Consider the following 12,875-nt stretch of genomic DNA (forward strand, 5'->3'; position numbering starts at 1 on the left):
AAGGTACATGCCCTTGACCGGAATCGAACCTGGGACCTTTCAGTCCGCAGGCCGACGCTCTATCCACTGAGCCAAACCGGTTATGGCTCATCGATGTTTCTAACTCTCTATCCTTATCCCTTCCTCTCTGTAAAAAATCAATAAAATATATTTTAAAAAAAAGTAGTGTAGTATTTGCATATAACCTATGCACACTCTCCCATATACTTCAAATCATCTCTGGATTATTTATAATACCTAATACATATAATGCTATGCAAATAGTTGTTACACTGTATTGTTTAGGGAATATTGACAAAAAAGTCACTATATGTTCAGTACAGACATGACCATCATAGACCTAACTACATATAACACACAAATAGCAACAATGCAATATTTTTTTCCAAATATTTTTGCATTTGGTTGAATCCAAAGATGTGGAACCCACAGATACGGAGGGCTGAGACTATACAGGCATACCTCAGAGATATTGTGGGTTCAGTTCTAGACCAGTGAGGTGGATACCACAATAAAGCGAGTCACCCAAATGTTTTGGTTTCCCAGTGCATATAAAAGTTATGTTTACATTTTACTGTAATCTGTTAAGTATATAATGGCAATATGTTTATAAAAATAATATAAATACCTTAACTAAAAATACTTTATTGTGATCTGGCCGGTGGCTCAGTTGGTTGGAGTATCATCCTGTGCACCAAAAAGGTGTTGGGTTTGAGTCTCAGTCAGAGCACATGCCTAGGTTGTGGGTTCGAACCCTAGTTGGGGTGTGTATGGGAAGCAACCTATCAATGTTTCTCTCACATTAATGGTTCCCTTTCCCTTCCCCTCTCTAAAATCAATAAAAACATATCCTTGGGTGAGGATTAAAAATTTTTTTTTTTTTTTTGCTGTTAAAAAGGCTAACCATCTGAGCCTTCAGCGAGTCATAATCTTTTTGCTGGTGGAGGATCTTGCCTCAATGTTGATGAAAACTCATCGGTGAGGTGCTTGTATTCTATCATATGGTTATACTGTAATTTAATTGCTTCTTTTTTTATTTGTTAATCCTCACCGAGGATATTTTTCCATTGATTTTTTTTTAGAGTGGAAGGGAGGGGGAGAGACACAGAGAGAGAAACATCGATGTGAGAGAGACGCATTGATTGGTTGCCTCTGGGGATCAAGCCTGCAACTGAGATACGTGCCCTTGATCAGAATTGAACCTGGGACCCTTTAGTCCTTGGGCCGATGCTCTATCCACTGAGCCAAACCTGCTAGGGCTAATTCCTTCTTTATAGGCATCCTAATTTCATTGCACATTTATGCAAGTGCTTCTGTAGGATAAATTCATAGAAGTGGAATTGATGAATCCAAGGGAATGAACATTTTAAATTATGTGTCTTAGTTTGGGCTGCTGTAGCAAAAATACCATAGACTGGGCAGCTTAAAGAAACAGACATTTATTTCTCACAGTTCTGGAAGTACAGGATCAAGGTGCCAGCAGAATTGGTGTCTTGCGAGAGCCCTCTTCCTGGTTCATAGACTACTGCCTGCTGTGTCCACATGGCAGAAGAGGGTAGGGATTTCTCTAGGGTGGCTTTTATAAGGGCACTAATCCCATTCATGAGGGCCTTGTGCTCATGACTTAATTACCTCCCAAAGGCCCCACCTCCTAATATCACATTGGGGATTAGTATTCCACATAGGAATTTGAGGAGACAGGAACATGCAATCCATTGCAAATAGGTGAGTTGCCCACTTTATACCCCTGCTAATAGTGTTGGAGAGTGCTCGCTTTTAAGATACAGATTTAAATGTTTTTTTAAGTTGATTTTTAGAAAGAGAGGAAGGGAAAGAGAGAGAAACTGATGTGAGGGAGAAACATCGATCGATTGCTTCCCACACACACCCTAACCGGGAATTGAACCTGCAACCTGGGCATGTGCCCTGACTGGAAACCAAGTTGGCAACCTTTTGGTATATGGGACGATGCTCAACTGAGTCACACCTGCCAGGGCACAATACAGATTTAACATAAAGGCACCAGTAAGGAAAGGTAGGTTCTTATAATGTAAAATCAACTTAAAAACCAAGCAGTCTCAAGCCAGGAATTAAGAATTAAACCATGTCCATACAGTGATACCTTGCCCCTTTTATATGGGGGTCTATTAAGAGCCCTCTTTAGGTAGGTCTTTATGAACTGACTTAAAAAGATGTCTGGGTGTAGGAGAGAAAGCAGTAGCTATGGGCTGGTTCCATTTCTATTACACAAACATAGATGTAAAAATATTTATAAACTTAAGTACTGTATGTCTAACAACGGCTCTCAGGAGCAGAGGCTGTTCACTATTCAGGAGTTACTTGCATGCCCCCTGTGTACCCTAAACTTTGCTAGGCCCTGGGGATTTCTGCTCTCATTGAGTTTTTATTTTATTTTTATATTTTTCTTCACTGTAAAGACTCAGGGTTTTTTTTAATTAAAAAAATATATATTTATCGATTTCAGAGAGGAAGGAAGAGGGAGAGAGATAGAAACATCAATGATAAGAGAGAATCATTGATAGGCTGCCTCCTGCACACCCCCTACTGGGGATCGAGCCCGCAATCCGGGCATGTGCTGTTGGCTGGAATCGAACCCGGGACCCTTCAGTCTGCAGGCCGATGCTCTACCCACTGAACCACACCAGCTAGGGCTTGAGTTTTTAGTTTAATTTGGGGGAGACACGATAAACCTATAATTAGGGTAATTTCAGATAAGGGTGTGTATTACCAAGAAAATAACAGTGTAATGTGACTGAAAGTGACAGCTTTAGATATGATGGCTGCATATCATATACCCTGCTGGAAGTGACTGTGTTATGGGGTTCTTTTTCCACATTTCTGGAATGTTTGAATTTTTGATGACCACAAATGCCTTTTTTAATTTTTTTTTAAATATATTTTATTGATTTTTCACAGAGAGGAAGGGAGAGAGAGAGAGAGCCAGAAACATCGATGAGAGAGAAACACCGATCAACTGCCTCCTGCACACTCCCCACCGGAGACGTGCCCACAACCAAGGCACATGCCCCCGACCGGAACCGAACCCGGGACCCCCCAGTCCACAGGCCGACGCTCCATCCACCGAGCCAAACCGGTTACGGCCACAAATGCCTTTTTTAATCCAAATAAAATGGTTTGAGTAATAAAACCCATTATAAAGCTTAGAGATGAAAATACTTGAATCTTTAGCAGGCATCCTCTGGTTCTTGCCTCCTAGGCAGCTCATACTTCCTCAGCGGTCATTTCCATAAGCAGGACTGCCCTAGCTTATCAGTGGGGTGGCTGGTGGCCTGCCTGACTTGACAGACAGAACCCGACATTAGGGGGACCATGGCAAAGGGGGCTGCTCCTGGCTAGCAATGTCTCAGACTTGGTTAGCATCTTGACACAGAGAGCAAGCCTGTGGCCTGGGTAAAATGGGGCCAGGGACGGACATGAGGAAAGCTGGAGGAGCAGGAGGGTCTGAGGGCAGAGCTCTGATGGGCATTCCATGAGGTGTGTCTAGAAGGGGTGATAGCGGGAGACAGTTTGAGGGAATTGAGACCTCCCCAACTCACACTTGTCTCAGCTGGACAGTCTGGACTTCTTCCAGAGGGAGTTAAACCCCGTGTCATCTCTCTGTTTCACCACAGATGCTGTACGTGAGATTTCGAAGTATGACGACGTGACAGAGAAGGTGAACCTCCAGAACAACCCTGGAGCGGTGGAACACTTCCACATGAAGCTTTTCCGTGCCCAGCGGAATCTCTACATTGCTGGCTTTTCCTTGCTGCTGTCCTTGTGAGTGGGGAGGGGTGAGGGACTGTGAGGGGGCCTCTGGGCTGTGACTTTGATTCCTCAGTAGATGGCCTTGAACCCGAGGCCTGTCTATGTTAGGGGATCCACACAGTTTCCCCAGAGGCCTCCAGTTTCCCCCCTGACCTCCAGAGGCAACATAAAGAGTGAGACAGGACTGACTGGAAGGTTAGAAGATGCGGGTTCTGGCTCTGCCACAACTTGCCACATGCTCTCTTAGGGCAAATGCATTAGCAGCTTGCTCTCTGTACATAGTGTGAAGTGAGGTGTTTCCCTCCTCTGGGAGAAGCAGAAGGTTAAACTGGCTTCTTGCCTTGGGAGGAATGGGTAAAGGCATGGCTGAGACTGATTGTGTCCCTAGGGCCTTCCCAGATGTTAGACCTCTGGGAGCACATTCTGATCCATGACAGTCTGTTTATTTCTTCTCTTTTTTTTTGTAAGATTGAATGCCTTGATTAGGGTCATGGGTTGGCTAGTTGGGCAAGACTAGACTGATAGGAAGCACCTGTTTGAGCTTGGGGCTGGTTTACTGCCTCTTGCTCACAGGGGTTCTGATTGGGGCCCTGGCTGTTCTCAAGTATGCTGACTGGCAGCGGGTAGACATAACACAGGCCAAGGGCTTTCGGAGGAGTCCGGATGGCACTCATTGTGCGGATACTCAGAAGCCGGGTGAGTGTTTGGATCCTTGGTTGGGCTGGGATCTCCCACCACCCGTCACCTGGACATCCTTTTTCACTAGGCATTAGAATGACTACATGTCTGAGTTCCAGTTTTGCAGAAAAAGTCAGTTGCTCAGGTGAGCCTGCCCTCTCTGGGTCAGAGTTGGAAAAGTGGCAGGGGTGGTGCTGGAAAGGGCAGACAGCTCTTCAAGGTGAGCCGAATGATCAGAGTCGGGAAATGAGAAGGCTGGAAGGAGTCGGACACAGACTCTAGAATTTTAGGGTTTCTGGAACCTCTGAAAAAGATGATGATGATCTTGTAGGCTGAGACTGAAAGGGAGGCAAAAACAGGATTCTGACTCCATCTTCATGGGAGCTGGGAGGGGTGGAGTGGGACATGAAGGCACTGTAAGTCTGAGGGACTACAGAAGCACTCAGGGCTTCCCAGCCAGGTCACATCTCATCTGAAAGATAGGAAGGACAGGACGAAAAGCAGGGACTGCCCCAGAAGAGCACACGGAGCTTAAGAATAGTATCAGGAAGGCGGAACCCTGCAATGAACTCTGGATTGTGAAGCACGGTGTAGGACATGGGAGAAGAAGTCCCCTTAATGTTTCTGTGTCAAGTAAAGAATGGTGGGCAGAAGGTTAAGGGTCAAGGAGGCATTGGGATGAGATCATTGAAGTCTCAGAAGGGTAAAGATACACTGAAGTGCCCAGCTACTCAAAATGACTTAGCTTCCACTTGTGCTTGATGGCATTATGTCTGGGGGATCTTGCAATTGTTTGTAGATGGAATTGCGGGTTGGGAGAAATTCTGGAAGACTACAGACAGGCAAGCATCTCAATTTCCAAAGGGAGGCGAAGATGGATGAGATAATGACTAGAATGGGAGGGTCTGATTCTTATCTCAAGCCATGTTCTAGAAAGAATAGCTTGTGTGCATTTACGTGCAAAGAGGCATAGTTGGTGACTACTCTGAATTCTTTAGAGAGCCAGTTCTCTCAGTCTGCCCCCGCCTTCTGTTGAGCTAGTATATGTGGGTTTTTGGCAGGATGATTGCCAGGCTCCAATTCAATTTTTAAAAAAAATATTTTTATTGATTTCAGAGAGGAAGGGAGAGGGATAAAGAGAAACATCAGTGATGAGAGAGAATCATTGGCTGCCTCCTGCACACCCCACACTGGGGATCGAGCCCGCAACCACAGCATGTGCCCTGACCGGGAATCGAACCATGACGTCCTGGTTCATAGGTCGATGCTCAACCACTGAGCCATGCCGGCTGGGTTCCAATTCAATTTTTATGGACCAGGTGCTGAAGTGTGGCCCCATGCTGCCATAACAGTGTCATTGGGCGGGGTTTTAACTCCCATGAGTGGCTGCCCCATGGATCAGTTCCATCCAAATAGAGGCCTCAGGAGCTTGTGCTCTACCCCCAACCTGCTCAGTGTTCTGTGCTGAAGGCGGTTGTCATGGTGAGCAGATGCAGAGAGATATGAAAGCTAGGAGGAAGTGAACAGCAGGTAGGTTAGCTGCCTCTCAATCCTCAGTTGTCTAGGTGGTGTTGATTCGAATGGGACTTGAGTTTTTAAAAGGGAAACATTTGTAAACGTGTGTGTAGATTCATAAAGGGCCGTGGAAATAGGGCCGAACATGAACTTGAAAGACTTGTGGTCGTGGCTCATTGCATCTCAATGAGGTACTGCAAAAGCTGATGAACCCTTGGTGCCCTTTAGTGAAGGCTGGAACCACCAGGCCAGGTTCTATGGGCCTCCTGATCCTGTTCCAAGTGTCTGTCTCTCTCTTACTGTCTGTCTCTTCCTTGTCTGTGTTTGCACACATCTCACTGGGAGGCACGGACTCAATACCTAAACCTCCTTAGGTACTGGCTAAGTTGGGAAGGGAGGCAGAGCCAGGGTGGATAAGTCAGGAGTGGCAGGAGACAGGCTAGAGCAGGGGTGGGCAAACTTTTTGACTCGAGGGCCACAATGGGTTCTTAAACTGGACCGGAGGGCCGGAACAAAAGCGTGGATGGAGTGTTTGTGTGAACTAATATAAATTCAAAGTAAACATCATTACATAAAAGGGTACGGTCTTTTTTTTTTTTTAGTTTTATTCATTTCAAACGGGCTGGATCTGGCCCGCGGGCCGTAGTTTGCCCACGGCTGGGCTAGAGGGTTTTGAATGAGTTTGTACCCAACCTCCATGTGGTAAAGCACTGTGTTTTTCCAAGGCTGCTGCACCATGGTCAGAATTGGGTGTTCATATTTGGTGACAGTGCATGGGGTGGAGTAGAGCATCTTGGGAACAGGGAGACCAAGTTGGGGGTCGCTGGAGTGAGAGATGCTGGCAGCCTGAACCAGGGAGTGGTAGCATAAGTTGAGATTGAGGGACAGGTTTAAGAGGTTTGATGGGAGATAGGAGAGCAGCTAACAGGGACACCAATCCTCTGAGGCTGACATGGTGGCAATTCTGCTGTGGGCATCTGCAGAGCAGCAGCTGAGGCAGAAGCCGGAGGACCGCCTGCACGCATGCATACACGGAAGGGAGGGAGGGACGGAGGGGGGGAGCCAGTGAGGCCCATCAGAAGGAACAAGGAAATCGGTGAAGGAGGGGAAGGTCAGCAAGATGGCACGTGTCTCAGCCCAGAAACCCGAGGGTGATCTGCCTTTCTGTCTTTTCACACACATGCTCCCCCTGCTCGTGTATGTATATACTAAGTGTTCAGGTCAGGTCTGTAATGTTGAGTCCGTGCACACTTTGTACAATCAACCTCCAGAATTCAGTTCATCTTGTAATATGGAAACTGCTCCAGTTCTACAGCCTACGTATGTCTCCTGAGTGCTTCTTCAGTGTCCTGGGAGCCATTGTCATGGTGGGGCTTCCTGCTGCCATCCTTGTTCCCCTAGCCAAGTGACCTTTTCTGTCATCAAAACCAATTCTACCGCCCCCTGCTTCTAGTGCCTTCATAGCACCTTTGGTATATATGCCTCACACCCAGATCCTTTAGGACATGATCACTCCCTGCAGCCTTCCACAGCCCCTGCTTTGGCCTCTCCATGTCCGAGCTTTGATGGCAGGAATCCCAGTAGGGCTAGTGAAGAAATACTTCTAGGCCCCCAGAGGATGCAGATGCTATATGATGAGATTGGGCTTTGGAATTGGGCCTGGGTTGGGATCCTGTGTCTTAGCTGTGTGACTTTGGGTAAGTCACTTACCCTCTTTGAGCCTTTTCCCTTATCTGTAGAGCAGGAATGAGGATATACCTCTCTCAGGTGATTAGTGTAAGGGTCGAGGTGACTCAGGTCATGGTCACAGCATCATGACTGGCACTTGGGGACTGTTTAATAAATGGTAACATTTATCAGTATCACCCCAAGTAGTTAGAGAGTTTTGTGGGATTTTTCTCACGTGTGCGGTCGGCTATGCCAGCCCAAGTAGGGAAAGGAAGAGAAGGCCAGGTCTTGGTTTTCAGGGGTCTTATGTTCTGGGCTGGGTATGGGGTGGTAGCAGAGTAGAGTAGGACAGAGAGGATAGGTATTGCAGCAAGAGCAGAGGGCGGTGGGGGAAGGCTTTCCCAGGTAGAGGCCAAACAAGAGTTGGAGGCATGAACAGAAAAAGGAAAAAGAGTTGGAGGCAGGCAAGCTGAGATGTCTTTGGGGCCCTGGGCATCCAGTTGGATGATGCTACGGGGTTCTCAGCCCATGGCAGACTGCTTGCTTAGTTGAAACACACATAGAGGCAGAATAGAATGGTCCTCTGTGAATGTCACCCAGCTTTAGCAGTAAACGTCCGCCAGTCTTGTTTTATCTGCCCCCATCCCCCACTGTGCCCTGGCTCTGGATTATTTTGAAGCAAATCCCAGATATCATGTTTACAGGCAAAATAATATTTTGGTTCATCGCTTTGAAAAGAGATGGTTGGGCATTTTTCCCATGCACCGAAAGGTTGCTGGTTCAATTCCGGGTCAGGGCACATGCCCGGATTGGGGGCTTGATAGGGAGGCAGCCAGCCGATCAATGTTTATCTTTATCTCTCTCTCTCTCCCTCTCTCTCTCTCTCTCTCTCTCTCTCTCTCTCTCTCTCTCTCTCTCTCTCTCTCTCTCTCTCTCTCTCTCTCTCTCTCTCTCTCTCTCTCTCTCTCTCTCTCTCTCTCTCTCTCTCTCTCTCTCTCTCCCTCCCTCACTCCCTCCCTTTCTCTCTCTCTCTCTCTCAAAATCAATAAAAAAACTTAAATAAGCACGCTAATACCTCTCCTACAAGAACTTTACAGTAATTCCTTAATATAAACTTATGAGTGCCTGCTTACAGTTCCCTGATTACCTTGCAGGGTTTTTCTTTTTTTATATAATTTATTTGTTTATATTGGTATCTAACTGAGATATTTTTTAAAATCCTAATGCTCAGGCCTACCCAAAGATAGTGATTTAAGTGGAGGGAACACTGCTGTAGAAGGCCAGCCAGAGGGATTTTTTGCCTTTAGTTCCACTCGATCCATGCATCTGTTGGCTGCCATAATTTTCTAAGAATACAAAGACAGTAGCACTTTAGATCTAGGCTTTTAAATCTTTTTAAAAGTATTTTTTTTGTTGATTTCAAAAAGAGACGGGGAGATAGAAACATTAATGATGAGAGAGAATCATTGATTGGCTGCCTCCTACATGCCTCACATTGGGGATTGAGTCCGCAACCCTGGCATGTGCCCTGACCAGGAATTGAACTGTGACCTCCTGGTTCATGGGTCAATGCTCAGCCATTGAGCTACACTGGCCAGACTTAAAAAAATAGTCTTAAAGAATATTTTATAGAGAGGGAGGAAGAAGGTGGGGAGAAGAGAAAGAGAGGGGGAGAGGGAGAGAGATATAGGGAGAGAGATGAGAGAAACATCAATCAGTTGCCACCGGTTCGCACCCTGACTGGAAATCGAACCGCAACCTAGATATGTGCCCTGACCGGGAATTGAACCCAGGACCTTCCAGTGCACGGGACATCGCTCCAACCAACTGAGCCACACTGGCCAGGGCATGGTACGAGCCTTTTTGATAAGTCCATTGACTTCTAGTCCCCACCAAGCCAAACTCACCCCAGCTACAGTAGTGTGCCAGTGTCCTATGGGTGCTGCACTTAGGAGGGTAGGAGGGGCACTGATGAAGGGGGTCTGCAGGAAAATGTGTCGGGGGGTCTTCCCTATGAAGAGTCCAAGAAGGATTATCTGACATGTGTCAGAATGAGCATTGACTTTAAAATAGATTGTTCAGCTACCTGATTTGGGACAAAGAATTCTCTTCCTCACACTAAAAACAAACAATGAATGAATGACCTTTGGGGCTCAGTGCCAAGCCAGCAGGGGTTCCTTCTTCCTGATTCCAAATTCATCGAAAGCTTACCCTTCCAGGAAGGCCCCTTTCTCTCAGAGCCTGAGGACTCCAGCTTCTGGCCTAAAAGCAGAGGGTGAGGGAGTGGAGAGCAGGGTTCTGGATGGGAAGTGACCAAAGGGCTCCTCCAAACCCATCTCTGCAAGATGGAAAGAGTCGCTGTGAGGAGTGTGGCTTGTGTAACTGGGGAACTGCATTTGGTGGCCTTCTCTTTTCCCACCCCCAGGCTCTGAGCACACCGGGCCTCCTGCTGGAGGCATTACTTGGTTTCCTTTGGACTCTAGGGCCTTGCAGGACACATCCAGGGGTGATGGCCCCTTCCCTGCCACTGCCTTCAGAGTTACTTCTCCGTAGCCAGGTGGACTATCAGCATGTTTTTGTTGGAGTCAGCTAGTCTCAGAATATCTTTGCCTGGGTTGTCTGACCTCCTTCAGTTGCTCTCTGTCCCCTAAAATCCATTGGCTGGTTTCTAGAAGACACACTACAAAACCCCTGGAAACATAGCTTGCTCCTGTCCCCCAGTGCTCTTCAGCTTAAGAGGGTGGAGGACAGGCAGTCGCTGGAAGGACTGACTGCATACCCCTGCCCTGTCCCCCTCTAGCTGACTTTGTTGTCAGGGTGGCCAACAGCCACCTGGGTCTTTAGCTGGAGTTGCCACAGGGATGTTTCCCCCTCCCCATTTTCTACAACCTCTGCTCCAGGGCTCAGAGGAAGGTTGAGTGGGTATGCTGAGATTTACTCCAGCAACCCTGTGGGAGGATGGTCCCTGGATCTGCTTTGCTGTCTCCTTATTTTCATGACTCCAGGCTCTTCAGAGTGAGAGTTCCTGGGGCCGCTTCTGCCCTCTTACAGTGCTATGCCTGAAGCTGTTTCCTGGGGTATGACCTGGCTTTTGGTTCCTTGCCAGGGCACCCTCCTGTTTTCTTGAACAGCTGGGGAAGGTTCACCCAGAATCCACCCACCCTGGGAAGCCCTGACTGGGGCAAGGCTGTAGTCAGCTTGGAGAGTCAACAGGTGGCGCTGTGGCGCCAGCTTCCCACTTGCACCGGGCAGCAGGGATGGGGGGCTACTATAACCATAGAATATTCCATTTGGTACTTGGAAGGACCTTCCCCCTTGCTTCTGTCCCACTTCCTGTTAAGCCCACAGGAGGGAGACAGGATATGAAGCACGTCTCCCCGACTTGATATGGTTGGCCCTGGTTCTCTAGTGTCCTTACAGAGACTCGCTTTCTCCTGCCTTCTCTTGTTTATTCAACCTTTTATAAAAGCACGAGAGTCCCGCTCAGTGTCCAAAAACATCTTACGAAGAAACTTGTGTTGAATTCAGGTATTTGGGGGTGACATTAGTCTGCCAAGGAAACCTCTGGATTCTCAAGGTTCGTGTGCTGGCTTTTTCCTCTGTCATTGGGGGCATTTAACCCAGAACCTGGGCCCCTCTGTCAGCCATGTTTCTTTGGGAAATCCCTTTGGCTCCTGAGTTTTGTCTGACCCGTTGTCCAGAAATAGGTAGCTAAGAGCAGTTATCCCCATAATAATGTTTGGGTGGTAAAGCAGAGAACAATGGAGGCTAAACCAGCAGGAGAGGGAGAAGCAGTACCTCAACATTTTCTCCAGGATGACACCTCCTGGGCTGTTGAGACTTGGAGAGTCTGAAGCTCAGCGCCTTCCATCATGGGCACTGAGGGGACACACAAGGGCGCATTGATGTGTTTGGGAAGGTCTGGGGGGGTGCAGGGTCACAGGGGGAGTGTTGGAGTTGGATCTTGACAGGTGAGTGTAGGGCAGGTGCAAAAAGCATGGGTCCTAGTGTGTGAGGGGCAGTGAGAGTTCTAGAAGGCCAGCTCCAAGGCAGGCCTACTTGGCCTGCTAGGGAGTGCTGAGCTTGGCTTAGCATGGGGCCCTATGGGAACACCCTGTGGATGAGGTCCAGGACACTGGCTTCTGCCCCGGCTGTGATGATGAGTGCTTCCCAGAGTGCCTTCTCAGCTCCCACTGCAGCCGCAAGCCTAGCTTGCTCATCCGCACGGGCCTGACTTGGTGCCTTCCTGCCGGTCTTTCCTGCTACCCTGTTGCTGCATGGGCAAGCTCCGTGACCTGTGTCCCCCTCAGTGCAGCCAGGTCAGGGAAGAGCCAGGGCCCCAGACCTGCATTCAGCCCTGGCTTGAGGTGCAGCCTCACACACGTGAGAGTGGGGAGGTCATTTCCAGGGCCTTGGGGGTCCATCTAGAGATCAAAGGTGCAGTCCCTGGCCCCTGGGCAGCCAGACAAGGAACAAGTGATACAGGGCGATGAGAACAAGCCAGACGAATGCATCTGGATGGGGCACAGGAGGATCAGGAGAGGCTTTTGGGGGGCAGATAGAAATTGAGCTGGGTCTTGAGTCCTCAGCAAGAGTTCACAAACAGAAGGGGAGGAGCCATTGCAGACTGGAGCGCTGAGTGCAGGGGCAGGGAAACAAGGCAGGTGAGAACCCTGCGGTGTTCCAAGAAGGGCCAGTGGTTTGGTGTTACTAGAGCAGAGAGCTGTGTGCCAGCCGGAGGCTGAGGGCAGGTGTTGGAGGGATGGAAGCAGAGGGGTGACATGATCGGATAGTCTTGGAGAAAGATCACTCTGGCTTCCCTTAGGGCATGTATTGCCAAGCAGTACAGTCACCGCTAGGGAGGAGGCCAGTTAGTAGCTGCTAAAACCACCCAGGACAGAAGTTGTGATGGGGATGACTCGGGGAGTCGTCTGTCTGGTGTTGAAATGGATAGGACTAGATAATGGCTTGGGGGAGGGGTGGAGGCCTGAGAGCTTGGGAGGTGCAGGGGCGATCCGGCCCTCGTGGACAGGCTGCATTGGGTATGTCTTGGGGACACTTAGCCGTGGTCTAGTAGGCAGTTGGGCATAAGGGTCTGGGCTGAGATAAACCCTGTCAGGGAGGAGATTGGCAGGCAGCCAGGGTTGCTTGAATCAAGGGCAGGGGATGATTCTGTCAGCTGCTCCAATGCTGCAGAGTGAACTCCACCCCCCCCCCCCCCCCAA

The 12,875-nt window shown here is 48.5% G+C and overlaps 1 protein-coding gene across 1 annotated transcript in view; it reads left to right on the forward strand.

Annotated features, from left to right (window-relative positions):
* The window catches only part of BCAP31 (B-cell receptor-associated protein 31), a 24,336-nt gene that overhangs the window by 5,641 nt on the left and 5,820 nt on the right, over positions 1-12,875 (forward strand). Inside the window, exon 4 of the mRNA XM_005886146.2 lies at positions 3,654-3,801. Coding sequence (XP_005886208.1) covers positions 3,654-3,801 — 148 coding nt within the window. The remainder of the gene's footprint in view (positions 1-3,653; positions 3,802-12,875) is intronic.

The sequence above is a fragment of the Myotis brandtii genome, unplaced genomic scaffold, assembly GCF_000412655.1.
Source record: "Myotis brandtii unplaced genomic scaffold, ASM41265v1 scaffold959, whole genome shotgun sequence".
Classification (NCBI taxonomy): Eukaryota; Metazoa; Chordata; class Mammalia; order Chiroptera; family Vespertilionidae; genus Myotis; species Myotis brandtii.